This window comes from Rattus rattus, chromosome 11 (genome assembly GCF_011064425.1).
Source record: "Rattus rattus isolate New Zealand chromosome 11, Rrattus_CSIRO_v1, whole genome shotgun sequence".
NCBI classification, from domain to species: domain Eukaryota; kingdom Metazoa; phylum Chordata; class Mammalia; order Rodentia; family Muridae; genus Rattus; species Rattus rattus.
This window is the reverse complement of record NC_046164.1, coordinates 89529403-89549576: the sequence shown is the minus strand read 5'-3', so window position 1 is coordinate 89549576 and position 20174 is coordinate 89529403. Positions and strand designations below refer to the sequence as shown.

Below are 20174 nucleotides of genomic sequence, written 5' to 3'. Positions count from 1 at the left end.
CTCTCTCCCAGCACAAACGTGCCCAGAAGTGCAATCCTAGGCAAGAAGAATAGTGATGGTTTTCTGCAGAGTCTTTATCTGGCACTTCCTTCGACGCCCCCAGGCCCTCCCCCTATTGGTGAGCCACACACATCCCATCTCATTGCTTGATTTTGGACGCCCTTGCTCTCCTCAAACCCTAACTGGTGGGCAGAGTCGTTGGGTCCTCCTGAGAAGAGCCTGGCGTCCCTGAAGAAGTCGCTGATGGGGGAATCTCAGAATTCAATGGTCACGGTTTCCTCAACCGGCAAATTCTGGAGGATGCAAACACAAGCACACGCTTCAGTTGTCTCACACGCTCGTGGCAGCTGCAGACAGCAGGCAAAGACCGACGTGCTTGGCACCGTGCAGCCCCCTGGGCAGCTCCCACGCGTGGGGATTCCCGCGTTCGCTTCTGCGCCCGCCTCCCTCGGGCCTCGAACGCCCCGCCCCCTGCCACCTCCGCGCGTCTCATTGGCCAAGCCCTGAGCAAACTTCGGCTCCTGACTGGCGGCTGTGCCTGTCGTTCTGAGCCGTGGGGACGTTTCCGCATTGGGGGGAGAAGAAGGGGGAGGGGAGGTGTGTGGAGAAAGTGGGGGCTCCGGTGTCGGGAGGAGGGTCACCGGCTGCGCACGCTGGCGCCGGGCTCCAGGTATTTGCGTGTGACGGGAGCGCAGGGGAGGCCGCCTCGGCCACGCTCGCGCAGCGCAGCCTTCGAGACCTGATTCCAGGCCCCCAACCACCCAGCCAGCCACGGAAGAGGAAGGTGGGTGTCGCTTAAGGGGCGGGCCGGGCTCCGAGAGACCTCCGTGTGGGGTCTTGCTCGGAAAGGCGTGGCCGGGGGCCGACCGTGGGGCGTGGAAGAGTGAGGGGCGGGAGGGCCGAGGGCGTGTCACGAAGGGCCAGGCCTCCCGGGGGTCTCGGCGGCGGGGCCCCGGGGGAGGGAGGGGACGAGCGGGCCCTGGTGTGGAGCGGCTGCGTCGGGAAGGGGAGGGGAGGGCGAGCCCTGGAGGCCGCGGCCAGCTGTCTGCCCGGGTGCGGAATTCGCAGCGTCTCCGAGTCCCGGCTATTTATGGGCTGGGGAAAAGGTTGCACTGCCCCTTCGCTGGCCTCCCCGCCTCCGGAGCCGAGCTGGGCGCCAGCAGCTCGTGGCTGGCCGGCAGCCGGCGAGGGGCCTCGGGGTGCGGCCAGGGGCCTGCGGCAGTCCTGCCCAAGAGGGCGTGGAGACCGGAGGGCGGTGAAGCTGCTCTAGGTCCGCCTCTCCATTGATGAAATTTAAGTTCATCTGGCTTTACCTTTTCCGGAGTCTCCACTCGTCCCCCTTTGGCGTCGGGATCGCTGAGTAGCCAGGAGTTCCCTCCCAAGCTGAGTCGGTCCCACCAAGTTTCCGTCTTCTGGATTTTTCTTCTTAAAGACCAGTTTTGATTTTTTTCCCCCGAATACTTCCTTAAGTAGCTAAACAGCGGAGGAGAAAGAACACTTCGGTTGTTGCAGGGAAGGGAGAGAGACCTTTCTTACAACGCAGCTTCTAGAAATTGAAAAATATAAGACAGATTATTTTAATAAAATCCTAAAATGTCGAGATTTGTACAAGGTAAGACATTTTGCTTTCTGTCTCTTGGCTGCTTCGTCCGATTTTGGGTATTGGTAGTCTCTCTCTTGGTAGGTGGGTAGTTTGGAACTGGGAATGTTCGTTTGTGATACCTTTTTGGTTAAATTGGTATTTGAGCTGCTTTGCGCCGCTTGCTGGGTTCATATACGTGTACGTATGCCTCTGTGCCCTGCAGGGGTTAGTTCTCCCTTCTAAAATCAGTTTTAATAGTATTCTGACTTCGTGGATAGTAACCGTAATAATCAAAACAGGATTTGACTGCTGATTAATTCTTGTTCCGTTCTTGCAGTCCATGATAAGTTATCTTTGTGGGACAAGGAAGCCCAGAGGGCTAGGGGCAGGCAGATGGGTTTGTCAAGACTAGTAAGGAAGCTATACCGTTCTTCACTTGTATTCCTTGTGTACATAGATTGAGTCTCAGAGTCATTTATTGCGAAATTAGGAGTAGTTCGAAGACACTAGAGGTCATTCCAGTGAGAGAAATGACTTTGCTGCAGTGCTGTTTGCCTTTTCCTTTAAAAAAAATAATAAAAGATTATGCTTTCTTTAAATTTGAAAATTGCCATGTAAATTCCGTATGTGTGTAAAGAAAACCTTTAGCAAATACCCGGCAACCACGCTGTAGCATTGCAATTGGGTGCTGCCTTAAACTTCTCACAAAACTGTACAGAGTTTGCCCCTAGATGTGTACCAAACTTTTCCTTCCAGACCCCAGTATGTGAAAGCTTCAGCCATCTTGCTTAATACATCTAGTAAAGTTTGCAACCACTTTATGTGGTTCTCAGTAACTGTACTTGTACCTTTCCCCACCTTTTCTTTATGCTAGGGATGTCCATTATTTGACCCTGGAAATGAAGATGCCCTACAAGGTTATGCCCCACTTTATTAACTCTTAAGTTTGGCATGATATAGAGTAAAGGAATCTGCCTTCATTATTATTGAAACAGATGGGACCCTTATGCCTGCCTGCCTTCAGCACTAAGCTCAGAAATGCCAATTGTCATTATGTTTGAAGTTAGTGTTGTACTTGATGTGAGGCTAGAAATGCTTCTTATGTTCGGATTTAATAAACAGCTCAAGATTAGGAAGGCAGAGTTAACCTAGAAGTTTACTGGCCTTGTAAGTGCCACAAAACTGGTATTTTCTAAGAATATGCTAGAGAAAAGCAAACAAGTTGCTTCTCTTGGGAATTTAAAAAAAGTATTAAACTCAAGACAGTTGGTGTAGTTTAGTAGTTTAGGAAGCTGACAGAGTTGATGCACAGTTACAGCTTTGGCCGTCGAGGGAGATCTTCACGTGGTTGTGGACATTACTATCCACTTTTAAAAAGTCCATTATTTTAAAGTACTTCTACATTTTTCAAAATATTGTGCAAGCCTCAGAAAGAAGAAATTAACATAATTGCATTAACCAAACTGTAAACTCAATTCTGATTCCTATTCCCATGATGCAATTCAAGATGCCACATTTGATTTATTTGCTCTCTACTTTTACTCAAAATAGTAGATTTCCTTTTAAACAGGTGGTTTCTCACAAAAGGATGACTCTCCAAATGTTTTTAACCCAGTCATGGTACTTACCATTGTGGAATTTTTGTATTTAAGTATGAACTCTCTATGTGCTTACCTTGGTCACTGTTAGAAATGATAAAACTGGGGTTGGAGATTTGGCTCAGTGGTAGAGTGCTTGGCCCTGGGTTCGGTCCCCAGCTCCGGGGGAAAAAAAAATAGAAGAAAAAAAATGATAAAACTAATCAGCTAATTTGGGAGTTCTCTGCACGGTATCAGTTTTCAAGTATGAGACTTGAAATTTTCTGTGTTCTCTTTTTCTAAAGCAATCTAATTCTGACCCTCCCCAGCCCTCCCAGAAGTTACTGATGCTTCTTTCCACTCACGGGTACACTACCTTCGCTGCTGCACAGGGAAAGTTAACAAGTGGCCGGCCCATCCATCGCTGCTTCCTGCATTGTCTCATTAAGCTTCTGGGTAGTTTACAGCTGATAAAGATGCCCAAAGATGAGCTAGGGCGAGGCCCTGAAACTCCTGCCTGTTTACAGCTCCTGTCCTTTCCAACACCTTTTGTTGCTTTTTAGATTAACATTTCAAGAATGGCCTATTCTCCAAATAGATTACCATTTTCTATAGACAAAGATAATGCGTCCCTGGGAAAAACAGTGTTTTGAAAGTAGAAGTTCTAAAAGGATTTGTCCCAGGTAGCAGCAAATGCCCAAGACCTAAAATATTCTATATCCTTTTTTAGTAGGTCGGCTTACTCTGTGTTTTCGGCTGTAGGTTTTTATGACTTATCTTAAATTACATAAAAACTGAGAAAGCCGAAAGGGCATGGACTTGGATTTGACTCCTGTTACTAGAATGTGATTGTAGACACTTTTCTGACCTATTAGAACTTGGAAGTTGGACTGAGAGTGGCTTAGCTTGGCCGGCACTGACTTCAGTCTCCTGTCCCTGCCTCCTCCACTGGGTGTTAGTGCTTTTGCCGAGGGGTCCTTGAGAAGTTGAAATGGGGTGTTGTACTAAGTGACCAAGATAGGTAAACACTGTGTGGCCATTAATGTTAACTCGTTCCTAAAATAATGATGGCCTTCAGGTAGCATTGCTTCCCAACATGCCATCACCAGAAATACAAATAGGTTTTGATTTTCATATTCCAATTTAATATTCAGGTCTGGTTACTTGAAAGTTGATACATTTAAAAGGAAATTATTAAACTTGTTCAGGAGCTGAAGGGGAGGGGAGGGCAAGGTAAAGCTTGGATAGTGTAGGGGTGAATACAAGTTATAGTTTTAAAGTTCAGTTAACAACAACTCTTATTTTTTTTTTTTTTAAATGTTCATTGTAACTCTTTCACTATATTGTTTTTCCCTTCCAGTAGGTACTGGGGTCTGTAGATCTGGGCATTATGAAGTATGCATTGGGGATAATTCTTATTGGGTGATAGGAAACGTAAAGCTACATTTGGCCTGACTCCAGATCCAAGCACTACGTTTACAAGAATGCTGGGTATTCATATGTCTCAGCCATTTAGCCCGTAAGAAGTTACTTGGATATTTTCATTAGTAAAACACTCAGTACCGTTAGAGAGGTGAGTCGTCCCTATATAAGTACTGGGCCGATAAAGGCACAGGTTTTGCATATTTCCCTAAGTCTGTTCTTCAGGAGCCTGGCAGTACTTTCTCAGGAGATGCTTTAGAGCATGAACAAGCTGCCATGTTCTTTTGCCTCCCCGTGAAACCGTCTCGCTCTGACTTTCTCCGCAGCCAGGTTTATGCTGTGCTTCCACTTCTCTTCATAAATGGACTCCACCTCTTTCCTGCCTGTCACCTTTGGGGGTAGGCTTGTCAACAGAGGCCATTTGGAACTTTTCTTTTAAAAAGTTGTGAGAACTGTCTCCCTAAGTGTTTGGAAACTTATAAGTAGTCAAGAGACTGATGCCGTGTAGCCAGCCAGCTAAGGCTAGGCTCTTTGCTTAGTACAGTAATTCTATAAGTATCTTCACAACTCTAAATATGCCATTATCTATCTAAGCTGTGTAAAAATTTAAAAACTATACTGTATAATTTATACTTATTATATTTCAAGGAAAGCTATGTAAATGCATCTGCATTGTTTAAAAACAATGTCAACTTTCTGTCCTGTTGGAGTTTTTTGACTCTTGGTGATTCCTGTTTGGTAGGTGGCAGCTGGTCAGCAAAGATCTCTGAGCAAATGATAGCCTAAAGGGTCTCAGGTGAATGCAAGGATGAGCAGCCTTCTGGGGCGTGGTTGTCAGGTCAAGGGCTCCAGTACTGCCTCTGCCAACAGTTGCTGTTGCTTATTTTTCTCAGTTGTGGCCAAAAGAAATTGATTGTGACTCCCTCCTCTTCCAACCATTTTGACAATAAAGGATTGTTTCTGAGAACCATAGAGAAACGAGCTATGTTGTCTTACTTAGCTTAAAGAACAAAATGTTTCATTTTTTTTCCCTAAATGTTCAGATATTTTTTTTTTTTTTTTTTTTTTTTTTGGTTCTTTTTTTTCAGAGCTGGGGACCGAACCCAGGGCCTTGCGCTTCCTAGGCAAGCGCTCTACCACTGAGCTAAACCCCAACCCCTATTTTTGCTTTTTTTTTATGTAAATCATGGGAGTTCTCTATCCCTTTGTGATCTTGCTTGAATCTTAAAAAGCAATGCAAACCCATTCACTGTATTCATGGACTTGAAATAGTCCTGTCTGCTTAGTCTACGGTTTACTTGCCAGTCACCAAATTGTAGAATACTGACCTCGAGGACATCGTTTGGAGAGCAGGTCTCCTTTCTGCTTGGCCACAGTAACCTGAAAAGCAGTAGAGTTGCTGCCCTGGCAGATGCTCGCACCATACTTCATTTGTGTTGTAGTTCTGCTTAGAATTATAGGCTTCATGCATACAGAAAAGACAGTTACGTAGATGTATGCACTCTTTTAGGCCAATTCAGACAAACGGTTAAAGGACGAATCTTGGTAGTAAAAAGTATAGATTCCTAAATGCTTTCATTGGGGGTTTTCTTTTTCATTTTTTAATTTCCCAGGAAACAAAGTTACTTTGAATGTTTTCCACAAGTGACATTTCTTCTTTAACTGAGATTTTAACAACTATTCTAGACCAGACATGTTTATTATTTTGTAGTGTAGCACTTGCTTAGCATGTTTCAGAACACTGGATTCAATCGCAGCACTATTGAAAGAATGTACTGTGTTATTTGAGAATAAGATTGTTGAGATGTCTGGTTAATGTGTCCTACCGGTTTTTATAGAGAGAGCAGTGCATGACCAGCAACACTATTGATTGTCTGCATAGTAATATTGTCGAGTCCGATAGCCTTTCTTTCACTTTTGTCGTCACAACCACGTACTGTCTAGGAATGCAGCTCAAGATGCCCAATAGGAACAGAGCCCTGGGTTAGTTCTCTGGCAGGCCCCAGGCACCCCAAGCATTTATTAAACATTCATATGGCTCTCTCCCCCCTCCCCGCTCACTGAGGAACACATTTCTATAAAGTTCTTTGTCAGGCTATATAATTGTATGTCAGTAGTCAGAGCCATATTATGTTTCATGCTTAAATCAGCTGGAAGGAGTTAGACCAGTCTGGGCCGGGTGCCATCTCAGGACAAACATGGCCTTGAGGTGTAGAATTGGTGACAAGAAGAACCAGGAACGTGGCCGCAATAAACATTAAAATAAATAAAATACTATCAAAGTAATACTGGTGGTGTTTGCTTATGAGAAATGCATACTCTCTACCCCCAAACTGCTGAGTCAGCAGTCTGGGAGCTTCCCCTGGAATCAGTGTTTTAGTCAGCTCTCCAGGTTGTATATGCAAATGATTGTTTTAGAAGGACTGGTCTAGAAGTCACAGAGTAGGAGATTGCAGCCTTTATGAACTTTGTACCACTTTTACTATCTTCAGCCATCCAGAAGCGTACCTTAATCTGGTTCAAGATATTCCTGGATTCCAGGTGATCATGGCAGGAGTCAAGAGTACTTGTGGCTCTTGCAAGGACCCAGGCTTAGTTCCCAGCACTCACATGCTAGCTTACATCCCTCTGTAACTCAAGTTCCAGGGAGGGCAATGCCTCCATCTGGCTTCTGTAGGCGTGTACATTGTGCACATACATGCAGCCAAAACACTCATACACAAAAAAATAAACTCCTGGATCATAGATTTGTATTTACTTCTGTAGACTGTGAAAATTTATCAAATAAGGAAGGCATTAAATAAGTAAGTGATGGGAATCAATTCATTCCTCTTGGCATCACAGGATTAGAGTGGTAGGCAGGTTGGTTAGAAGCCATTGTCTGTCCTCCAGAACAGAAAATGAAAATGCTGAGGAAAATTAAGGTAGTATTGAAGATGAGGAAATGGAATTGTAGTGATTCCAATAAGCAGTTTTGTAACTGAGGAGCCAACCTTGTGACTGCATCTTTAATCTGAATGACTGAGTAATGCCAGTGTTGTAGGGCGCTGGAAGGGCACGGAGTGCCTCGGTGTGGACAGTGATTTCTGTCTTAGATAAAGCAAAGTTGAGTTTGACGTAGCCTGAGAATTCAGGTATAAAAGATCTAGAAAGTGGCAGGAAGGTAGGATCTAGATGGGAGGTACCTATTTAAAAGCTACCAATAAGAGCATAAGAGACAGCTCAAAGGGTAAAGGCGCTTGGCACCAAGTCCGTGGACACACATAGTTGGAGGAGAAGACCAGGTTCTGCAAATTGTCTTCTGATATCCTCCAACTTGTACATGTGAATTGCTATGAAAAACATTTCTTTCCAATAATAAGAATGGTGAGGAAATGAATTAAGAGAAACAGACATGATCAATAGATGTTATATTTCTGGGTAATAGAGCCCAAAGAAGAGCTTTCTTTCTTTCTTTTTTTTAAAGAAGCATTTCTTTTATGTATGTGAGTGCACTGTTGCTGTCTTACACACCAGAAGAGGACATCAGATCCCATTACAGATGCTTGTGAGCCACCATGTGGGTGCTGGGATTTGAACTCAGGGCCTCTGGAAGAGCAGTCAGTGCTCTTAACCACTGAGCCATCTCTCCAGTCCCCAAAGAAGATCTTCTTAAGGAAGTGTTTTCACAGGTGAATTTGAAGGGCAGCCATGAAAGTCCAGAACACGGTTAGCTTGAGTTGGTATGTCTAATCAGTATGTACTTGATCTTCATTCATAATTTTATTCAGTTGTGATAACATTCTGGATTTTTTATGTTTTTGTTTTTAATCCCTTTCATTTGAATACTTGTGAGTTCTAGTCCTGCTGGGTCTATAGAGTAAATTCCAGGACAGCCAAGGCCATGAAGACAGATGCTGTCGTGTGTGTGTGTGTGTGTGTGTGTGTGTGTGTGTGTGTGTGTGTGTGTGTGTGTGACATATGCATACACACACACATTTTGACTGTTAAGGTGGAATCAGTGTGAGGTGGACACGGGATGGTTTTCCTAGAATCTGCTATATATGGCCTCTACATTGTGAAATCAGCTTTATACTTCAGAACATGAGGTTTCTGTGTTCTACCATTTAGAGTGTCAGAGAAAGGGTGTTTTCTATACCTTTTAGTTGCCAAGGTAAGAAACAAAAGCAGTTTCTAAATTGAATGCCTTCTGCCTTATGTCTTTTTTCTGGGTTTCTGAAAGTTGTAATGTCATTATCACCCCACTCCCTGACTTCCTCCTCCTGCACTTGGGTAGTTAAACATCCATAATATTGCAATTTCAGTTCTTGTGAATAGGGAAGAACTAGATTATAGCAGTGCATGGTAGAGCTAAGAAAAACCAATTACTGCTTGGTCTAGATGACATTTGCTAATATAAGGAAACCAACATAATTCTGGTAAATTCTATCTAGTACGTCCAGTTATTCTGTTAGTTAGATACATAGGCTTTGGAAGACAGTGATATTTAGGAATTTCTATTCCAGAATGTAAAGGAAGCCAGCCTAGAGGAAAGTGAACAGGGCATGATTTACTGTGGTGATGGAGCTCAAAACAGGAGCAAAATGTTGGCTTTACAGAGCCAGCACCTGCCTGGCCTGTGACCTGGGGAAGTCACCTAACTTTTCCATCTCAGATTCCTGTCCACAGAGTGAGGAAAGTAGGAGGAGAAACTAATCGCTTGCTCGCATCTTTAAAAGCTCTTGGGCTTGTGACTATGCCGTTGGCTTCCTAATTTACTTTCTGTCTGAAGTAGTGGAGGATCAATTCTGTTTGCTAGGAAGTGGGAGGGAACCATTTATGGGGTTGGAGGTCTTGCATTATTCAAGGGATTCTTTAGTTGACCTTCCCTTAGAAACCAAGTTGCCATTGCCAGAAGTGTAACTTGAGAATGTTAAATCCAAGAAAAGTTCTGCAGTTTGTACTTACACCTTCCAGAAATTCCAGGCCTTCTTTAAAAAAAAAAATTAGGGTGAATAAGTAACTAATTGGCAAGGAAAAAATGGATTTTTAGATCTGTGCCTTTACTGAAGCAGGTAAGAGTGCTTCTCTTGTTGAACCAACCACCCTTCCATGCTTTTAATTCAGTTACTTTTTTAAAAAAGATTTATTTATTTATATAAGTACACTGTAGCTGTCTTCAGACACACCAGAAGAGGCCATCAGATCCCATTACAGATGGTTGTGAGCCACCATGTGGGTGCTGGGAATTGAACTCAGGACCTCTGGAAGAGCAGTCGGTGCTCTTAACCACTGAGCCATCTCTCCAGCCCTTAATTACTTTTTAAACAAGGTCTCACTATGAAATTTAAGCTGGCTTCGAACTTTTACTCCTCCTACCTGTCTTTTGAGTGCTGGGATTTCCACTGTATGTCACCATGCCCAGCTGTTTTGTGTATTCTTAGGAACCTATCCTTAGAATGTAATTGTATAGTAGTATTTTGTCCAGTAGAGTAAAGTGACGGCAGAATGGGGTAGAAGAGGGTAATGAGGAGTTTATTACCATGTTCTTTCCTTGTATTATATTTGTAAACAGGATAGAAGGGATAAAAATCTCTGTGCATCTAGTATTTATCAAAGAAATGGGAAAAATAAAAGTTAAGAGTTTTTTTTATAACTCAAATTGAATCTGTATTGGGATCTTTTGAGGCTGTGTCTGAAGGTTGGACCTACTAAGTTGGCAGAAATCTAACATAATATCTTTCAGCCAGCCTTTGCTAGTTTGGCTCAACAGGGAGAATGACTGACATGATTCTGAATATTTTCATCTTGAGCCTTGTAAGTGAATAGGTAGGTTGTTCTGAACAGGGAGCCTTTAAAGTTGTTTTTTTTTTTTTTTTATAATTTTTCTTATTTAGCTAAGTCTCAGTTACTTTGTTATATTCAACTTGGATTTACACTTAGTTTTAGCTCATTTGCCCAAAGCAGAAGGAAAACAAATGTTTCATTCACTGTTTTTTAGGGATAGGACTATCATATCTAACTTCAGAAAAAATAGTTTATAAATAAGTTCTGAGTCTGACAAAATTTTGTTGTTGTTGTTGTTGTTGTTGTTTAAAAATCATTGTAGGACCTGGAGAGATGGCTCAGTGTGTAAGAGTATGGTCACTCTTCCAGAGGACCCTGGTTCATGTCCCAGCTACCACATGACAGCTGACAGCTGTCTGTAACTCTAGTTCCAGGGCATTCAACACTGTCTCACTGGCAAAGCTCCAATGAATATGAAATAAAAAAATAAATAAATTGTTTTAAAACAATCATTGTGTAGTTATTTGTGTTTAAACTGACCTGTGGCACAGAACAAAATAATTCATATGTTTTTTAATGCATACCTTTTTCTTCCTCCATATTTAGAATTTTCTTCCAAATTATTTGTCAACTGTTGTGAGAATTGAGTATAGTACAATTTCTTATTTCTCCTTAATTTTGTGGATGCATGTGACTAGTTGCTTTAACTAGTTGTTTCTCCTTGATTTCTCTGCCATGATAAACTGTAATCTGGAATTGTAAACTAACATAAATTTGTTCTCCCATTAAGGTTGCTTTTTACCAGGCCGTTTTAACACAGCAACAGAAATGAAACAAAAATCCTGTTTGACAGGAAGTTTAGTTCTGTCTGACTAGAGTCATCTCTGGAATTGTGAAAACATGCTACCCCTAGTCCCAGGAAAGTTGTGGGCTTTGGTTTTCAACAACAAAAGGAACCCTGGACTGAGCAGTGTGTACTAGTGCTGGTTTTCAAGCAACGTGTGGGTCCTGACCCTTGCTTGTTGAGAAACTTAGTATCTGCTGACTAGCTCAGGATGTAGGGTCCCAATCCATATTGCTTGTTGATTCTAGTCTCAGGTATTTTCTCCATAATGAGAGGGAAAAACACCAAACAAACAGCTTGTTCTTTACATTTCTTCCATTCTATACCAGAATGGCTTTCAGCTTTCCCTTTTTATTTACTAAAGACAGTCCCCATCTCCAAGTGAACAAAGATTTTCCCTTGATTAGTTCCAAAGGCCTACCCCAGCCTATTCATACTTTTAACTTGAATGACAGTTTGGGGGCAGGAGGGGGTCATTGACAGATTCTTACTACATAGTCTAGTCTGGCTGGCACTCACAAAGATCCACCCGTCTCTCCTCCCAAGTGCCAGAGTTAAAGGAGCTCCACACCCAGCAAGGAGTTAAAGGAGTGCAGCTCCACACCCAGCAGCTGCGCTGCTGAGGGGAGGTGTCTTTGTTGTAGGCTGGATTGAACACAGGTCTTCAGATATACTAAGCACACGCACTACTACTGAACCAAACCTGAGTGGCAGTTTAAAATAAAAAAGCCAAAGCTTTTCATACTAGCAACCCTCTTCTCTGAACCCTGTTCTGTCTGTCTGTCTGTCTGTCCTCCCCCCTCTCAGATCCCCCTTCCTTCTCTTTCTCCTCTCTTCCCAGCTTTTTAGTAAAGAGGTATACTGTGCCTTAAATGGCACAGAAATGCTCATTGCAGGGAATGACCTTTCAGTATTTTTGTGACTTAATTATGATGGAAAACCACTGTGTAACATTTAGATAAAGCCCCATCTGGGATTGAGTAAGACCCACAACTTCTGAAATACAAACCAATGTTTCTGATCATTTTGGTGCTGTGCTGTGATGCTCCCAAGACCTAGATCCACCCAAAACCTGGGGTGAAGGGCATGTGCTACCCAACCCTCTGGTCTCTGAGGACTCTAAAGTGGGTAAGAGCGAAGGTTCTCTCTAAGTCCTGGTCCTTGTCCTGGTCTCTACTTAGGATCTCTTGAGTAGATGCCATGGTGCCATGATGCAACATCAAAGATTAAAAATCATGAATTTTGAAAAAGGCTCATATTTTGCTCTACTACCTGGCCCTAAAACAAGCTTTGTGAGGGAAAATTTGGCTGAAGTATAAAAGTTTAACCTCAAATACCATCCTACAACTAGACCTATTTTATACAGGACTGATGTACAGGAAAAAGACCTAAGCTCTACAGGGTGCAGTAGAAGTAAAGTTCTACTTCCAACATATCCATGTTTTTCTGTTCACAGCACAACCCCTGGAAACAATACTTGGTTGAACTTTCAGGGGCAATTAAAATTCATAATCTTTTTTTTTCAACCAAAGACCCTTAACAAGACAAAAAACTTGAAAACTTCATTAGGGAGCCCCCAAACGTTTATATATATACACACACACACATACATACACACACACACATATATATGTATATATATATGTGTATATATGTATATATATATCAATATCAATATATACACACATACATACATACACACACACACACACACACACACACTAACTGGTACACATAGACCAACTGGTACATATAGACCAACTGGTACACATAGACCAACTGGTGCACATAGACCAACTGGTGCATATGGACCAACTGGTACACATGGACCAACTGGTGCACATGGACCAACTGGTACACATGGACCAACTGGTACACATGGCCAACTGGTACATATAGACAAACTGGTATATATAGACAAACTGGTGCACATAGACCAACTGGTGCACATAGACCAACTGGTACATATGGACCAACTGGTACATATGGACAAACTACATATAGACTAGCTGGTACATATAGACTAACTGTACATATAAACTAACTGATATATATAGGGCATTTCTAATTATGTTTCCTGTCTCAGTTTTGTCTTATGGGAATTTCTAAAAGGACTGGTTTTTCTCCTTGTGTCCTAACAGGTCTGTCTGCTACTTTTCAAGTGGGTAAACTTTTCCCCTCTCTAGGCCTACTGCTTTTTTACAGCGAGATTATTCCTAAAACTTACCCAAATAACTGTAGGAGCCTGGGAACTCAGAGTACAGGGCCTCAGGCCCACACTTAGCTGTTGAGCTTGGCCCTCTCAGTGTTAAACAACCGAGACCTGGAAAACACTCTCCCGTGGCTGACCTGTTAAAGGAAGGCGGATTGACAAAAGACATTTTACAGACTTTCCAAGTCAGATTTGTTCACTCAAAAGACAGAAACTTCTTTGTTAATGCTTGCCTCATACATATTATTTGTTTCTATGTAATTATATGTTATTCTATGTTAAAACAACATTAAACTCAAGTCAACCCTCAGAATTTGCCGTAGTAGTAAACCACTTGTGGCTACTTAAATTAAAATACCAACAACAGTAGCAGTTAAACCATCTAGATGTGTTTGCTGATTGTCATTGTGTAAGATAAAAATGGCTGTGGTAAGTCTTAAGATAGTAACTATCGTATTTTAAGGTAAATTAAAGACAACCATTGCCTATCTGCCTATGATCTCATCTTTCAGAACAGACTTTTCAAGTTTCTTATCACTTAAAAACCAATCTGGTTCCTGCTCAGCCTACTTGAAACTTTTTAACAATCAATAAAAGCTCATATGCTCTGTATTAAGAGATAATAATCTTTAAAAGTACAGATTTAGGTTAAGAATGGCTATAAAAGATGATATGGTCAGCCGTCTAAAATACTTTTACAAATGATACAAATACTTGGTATGTTTAAAAGGTATCTTTATATCTGACTGTCAGGGTGTATATATATCTACAAGCGCTTCTGATTTTATAAAGTTTACATAATACCGGATTGGATTATAATTAAATGGTCATGTTAATTAAAGCTGTCAACTTAGCCCATATTCATTTTAATTAATAATGTAAAATTTTAAAACAAAAAGCTGGATGAACAGTCTGGGTTGAATGTCATTTGTTGGTTGCTCTCTCAGCTCTGATTCTGTGAGCAGTCTGAGCAGGACTGCTGCTTGGAAATAAAGTAGCTGTAAAGGCATGGGGGCTCCTGCCTGCCCATGGACAGATGATGGCTCCTGCCTGCCCACGGACAGCTGCCCTCGCCTGGAAGAGTCTCCTAGACTCTGCTGTTCTTAAAATTAAAATGGAGGATGTTACTTGGCCTCATGCTTTCAGCTTTCTTTTCTTTTTTATGCTTTTTATTTTTTTCTGAGACACGGTTTCTCTGTAGCCCTGGCTGTCTTTGTTCTCAAGAAGATCCATGTTTGCCTCCCAAGTGCTGGGATTCAAGGCGTGAGCCACCATCGCACAGCTGCTTTCTGCTTGCTTTCTTTAAAAATTTTATTTTATGTATATGAGTGCACTGTCCTTGTCTTCATGCACACCAGAAGAGGGCATCAGATGGTTGTGAGCCACCATTGGTTGCTGAGAATTGAACTCAGGACCTCTGGAAGAGCAGTCAGTGCTCTAACCACTGAGCCATCTCTCCAGCCCATGTGGCACATTGTGCTTTCTTTTTATTGTCTTTAAAGAATAAATTATTCTTTAATATATCTAAAAAGGATTTTAAATTTTATCAAATAATTTTAATAGTTTATACTAAAGTATTAGGCTTATGTTTACTTAAAAAATGTTTTTGCCAAATTCTGTTATACAATTAAAATTTAAACCAAGGTTCGTTTTTCCGCATTTGCTCACTGACCGTTGGGGTCGTCACTAACTGCACTTGAAGACTATAGTAATGTAAGCATGGAGGCTAAAGAGGCAGCTAGTATTTTGGCCCTTTCTATTCGGGATGATGGACACTTCTCTCCTACCGCCCTGGTGACTCATCAGTCCTCCTGATCCAATGATCGGACTCAAAACCACTGTACACTCTGTGTACAAACAGGAGGGTCAGCACAAAAGAAAATGGCCCCAATGCTTCCAAGGAGACCACGTAGTCAGGCAGGCCATTACCCTTACCAGCTGATAACATAGATAATAAAGGAAAACTAAAGCACCTAAGGGCTCCTCTCAAGTAACGCCTGTGGACCAGACCCTTGCCTAGCTTTAAAAAGAAAAAAGAAAAAGTCAATTTGGGGTGTGTAAATGTAAATATACATTTGCTTATAAATACCCAACAGAAAAGTAAAAACCAAAAATAAATATATAATTATTGGTAATAATACAAAAACTAGATTTTAAAAGAGAGAGTAGTTCAGGTCTTAATATATATAGGCCTTCCCATTGAATCCTGTATGTGGACTACTAGCACTCCAGGTAATACTGGCTGTGGCTATGATACAAAGATAAAGTCTATTTATATCAATCTATTTAGATAGATTTTTCAAAAGTATAGTGAGCTTTATTCACTGATAATATTTTTATCACTTATTCACTGATAAGTCTTTTTTAGGCTTCTGTATTAGGATTCTCTAGAACACAACTGATAGAATGTATGTATGTATGTATGTATGTATGTATGTATGTATGTATGTATATGGGACTTACTAGAATGGCTTACAAGCTGTGATCTAGCTAGTCCAATAATGGCTGTATTCCAACGGCAAGTTCAAGAATCTTGTATTTGTTCAGTCCATGAGTCTGGATGTCTCAGATGGTCTTCAGTATACTCTGGAATCCCACAGAAATAGGCTCTTAATGAATGAAGAACTTGACAGTGAGAGAGAGTGAGGGTAGGCAGGCAAAGAGCATGTCCTTCAGCCTGCCAGTAAAACATGTACAAATTAAAGGTGGATCTTCCCACATCAGAGCCCCAGATTACAGGTGGGGCTTCCTACTTCAAATCACGTACTCAAGCAAAATCCCTCACAGGTGTACCCAGCCACTCAGGTTTTAGTTAGGCCGGATGTTGGCAAATTGACAGCCAAGAATAGCCACCACTCTGTTTAGCATTCTTCCAAAAGGCTAACATGTCCTCAGACTCTGGTTCCTCTTCACTTTGACTGATCTGGAAATAAGAAATTTTATGTTTCCTTCTTGCTACTGATTTTAATCAGTGACTTTATATTTTTTATTTAAGATCTTAGCAAAGCTATGTCTCAAGATGGTGCTTCTCAGTTCCAAGAGGTCATTCTCCAAGAACTAGAATTATCTGTGAAGAAAGAATTAGAAAAAATACTTACCACAGCAACCTCACATGAGCTTGAGGTAAGGATTCGAAAGTGTCTTTTGCTTTGTGTGTCAGCATGCATAATTGCTTCCAGTGGTGATTCTCCTGCCTGAAATGAGCACAGGATGTCACATCAGAAACTTAGCGTTGTTGAACAGTCACAGATTATTAACATTTGTTCATAGTAAAGCTACTTTTCCCTTTAAGCCGAGCACATTTCCCAAGTCCCCAAAAGAGTATGGGCAGGATTATGCTTCGTGTTTCAGTGTCGTTGGGTAGAGAGATGGTCGCCATGTTCAGTAGGATCTGTAAGGAGTTAGTCTGTCGTACAGGCCCTCCCTATGCCCCTTGCCCCTCCAGTTCTAGCACAGCTTGTTCTACAGCTGTGCTTTCCAAAAGAGAAGCTTTACTTTTCTGTTAGATGTTATCTTTTATTTTTCAATTCAGTTTGCACTCACTGTTTGAGGTTAGTTGCGTTTTATTCCTGTTTTCTTTTGGTGACAATTTATTTGCAGTCAGAAGTAGTGGGAGATACTGGAATGTTGTTATAAAGGACATGTTGAAATTCATGGGAACACAGTTGTTCAGGGTCCATGATTACTGACTAGCAGGTGATAGTGGAGGAGTTAGGCTTCTTAAAAGACTCCTTTAAATTTAGGTCCTTTTAGCTTTTCTACTTCAGTTTCAAACAGGCCTTAAAAATTTGTCCTACTCTAAATTCTAATAGTGTAAGAATTTCACCTAAAGGTATTTTTGAAGTAGTAACTTGTTCTAGTCTTACTATATATTAAACATCCTGATCTGTTTTCATAGCACACTAAGAAAGATCTTGATGGATTTCGGAAGCTATTTCACAGATTTTTGCAAGAAAAGGGGCCTTCTGTAGACTGGGGTAAAATCCAGAGACCTCCGGAAGATTCGGTAAGTTTTGGTAAAGTGCAAGGAAACTCAAGGTCGGTTGGGATTCTGGTGTTACTGTGTAGGTGGGTGGTGAGGACGTAACAGAGCTGTCCTAGCAAGCGTAACGCTCTCAGTTTGTAACCCTCATGTTGCGTGCCTTCAGCTGGTCTCCCTGCAGCACTGTCCCATTCTCAGCGCATGGTTACGAGTATGCAGTCTACTTTAGCACAAAGCGTTCAGTACAGATTTCCTGTTGTTCTCTCTTCCAGCCATTAGACTTCTCACACCGTGAACCTTGCTCAGGCCCTTACCCAGACTTTAAAGCCCTCTCCATGCTTTCGGGCTGTTTCTGTGGCCCTTTCTGCCTGTGCCAGCCAGCCTAGCATGCCTTTGTGTCCCCCTCCCCTGCCTCTACAGCTCTGCATATTTTATTTTCTTTAAATGGTTTGGGATTCTTACCTATCAAAAATCCCGTGTGTTCTTGGAGGCACAACCCCGATCGATGCCTGCACCTCCATGGGCTGCTAGCAGAAGGCCCACTGGGGGGTAAAAGGGTAGTGTTGGGTGTTTAAATCTGAGCTCGACTACTTTGTTTCATGTAAAATGAGAATAATACCAGGTGTTTGTATACTTCACAAGTTGTTAAGATGATATATGTAAAAATAGATTATCTTACTTGAAGCATTGTACAGACTTGATGTTTTTGCCATGTGTGGTGTTCACTTCTTCTGTATCTGTAATCTTGCTTTATTAACAGTTTTAAAATACAATTCAGTGCAAACTAACTGAAGTCTGGTCCCAGTGTACCAAGGTTTGCTGGGGCTCAGGTCTGCGAACCCCATCTGTAGCAGTTTAAGCTAATGGAGTCAACCTTAGATTTTTTTTTTTTTTCTAATGAGAAAGTCATAAATAAGTTCCTGCTTAGGAATACTCTTATTCTCACTTGTAGAAAAATACCGGGGTTGGGGATTTGGCTCAGTGGTAGAGTGCTTGAGGTCCTGGGTTCAGTCCCCAGCTCCGGAAAAAAGAAAAAAAAGGGGGGGGGGGGGACTGGAGAGATGGCTCAGTGGTTAGAGCACTGACTGCTCTTCCAGAGGTCCTGAGTTCAAATCCCAGCAACCACATGTCGGCTCACAATCATCTGTAAAGAGATCCGATGCACTCTTCTGGTGTGTCTGAAGACAGCTACAGTGTATTATAAATAAACACATCTTTAAAAAAAAAAAAAAAAGAAAAAATATATTAGAAATTATATATAATAAAATTTATAAATTATATGTTTGTTAAAAAAGATAAGAAAATCTCATCAGTTTTCTGGAGCATATTATCTTCTTTTTTTTTTTTTTTTAAAGATTTATTTATTTATTATATATAAGTACACTGTAGTTGTCTTCAGACACACCAGAAGAGGGCATCAGATCTCTTTACAGATGGTTGTGAGCCACCATGTGGTTGCTGGGAATTGAACTCAGGACCTCTGGAAGAGTAGTCGGGTGCTCTTAACCGCTGAGCCATCTCTCCAGCCCATATTATCTTCTTATTAGTAACACTGAAGTTAAATTTTTCCTGGCTGGGTTGGCGAGGTCACTCAGCAGAAAGGGACCAGTCTGGCCATGCAGTCCAAGACCTGAGTTCAGGCCCTAGCACCCCTGTTAGAAGGAAAGAATGAGCCTAAATGTTGTCTTCTGCCCTTACACTTGTGTAAAGCACACATGCATAAATACACAAATATAATAAAAACAGTTTTAAAACTCCTCTTCTCTGTAACGTCAATTATAATGAGGGGGTCCTAATTTTGGTCTTTGTTTTACTTGTCCCTGGCACATTAATTATTATGATTTCTTTCTTTCTAATTAAGCAGCAGATTGACTTTTTTTTTTTTTTTAGATTTATTTATTTAACGTATATGACACTGTCACTATCTTCATGCACACCAGAAGAGGGCATCAGATCTCATTACAGATGGTTGTGAGCCACCATGTGGTTGCTGGGATTTGAACTCAGGACCTCTGGAAGAGCAGTCAGTGCTCTTAACCGCTGAGCCATCTCTCCAGTCTGATTTTTTTTTTTTTTTACCAAAGGAAATGAGAGAATTCTTCTAAAATTCTTTAAAAAAAGAACTAAACATAGATTCATCCAGTTTTTAAAATTATTTGGGAGCAAACCTAACACAATGATAGATTTAGTCACTCTAAGCACTTAGAATATTTGCCTTCTAACTATTCCTAGTTGAATAGCCCCAGTTGGTTATTGTGTGGTGACTGGAGCTCTGCTGCTTCTGGACACTTACAGAGCCTGGTGTCAGCTGAGGGCAAGGCATCAGCCCTTCTGTGCACAGCTGCCGTGTGCAGATCCTGATCTGTGCAGGTGGCTCCCAGTGCTGTGCTGGGCTTCAAGGCTATGCTGAGGTTGAGCCAGCTCTAGAAGCAGCCTTCACAGTTCCTACCCTGAGAACTAAAGGTCAGTCTGCAGTTTGCTAAGTGACGGGATTAGCTGGTAGTGTACAGTTTGTCCTGTAGTCTCAGCTCCTGAGCACAGTGAGCCAGGGTGTCACTTGACCCTAGTTATAAGATAACCGGGAAACATCCTGAGAACTCATAGTTGCCTCCTGTCCTCGGCCAAAAGTAGAAACCGTTTACTTTTATTTCGTCCTTCAGGTACCTACCTTTAGCAAAAATATTCTGTTAAATATATTTTTTAAAAAGACCCTCAACTCTAATCAGTAGCAGATTTAGTTCTAAAGATGTGATTTTCTCATTTTTTTTTTAACAGCATCTTTTAAGAGA

General features: G+C 41.6%; 1 protein-coding gene across 2 annotated transcripts in view; it reads left to right on the top strand.

Moving 5' to 3' along the window:
- Positions 1–585: 585 nt before the first annotated feature.
- The window catches only part of Ugp2 (UDP-glucose pyrophosphorylase 2), a 43738-nt gene continuing 24149 nt past the window's right edge, over positions 586–20174 (top strand). Inside the window, exons 1-3 of one of the 2 annotated variants that reach the window (XM_032916501.1) lie at positions 586–784; positions 16399–16526; positions 17302–17409. In XM_032916501.1, coding sequence (XP_032772392.1) covers positions 16413–16526; positions 17302–17409 — 222 coding nt within the window. In that variant the 5' untranslated portion in view covers positions 586–784; positions 16399–16412. Of the gene's footprint in view, positions 785–1266; positions 1613–16398; positions 16527–17301; positions 17410–20174 lie in introns of those variants that run through there. The other variant, XM_032916500.1, reaches the window with a different exon arrangement.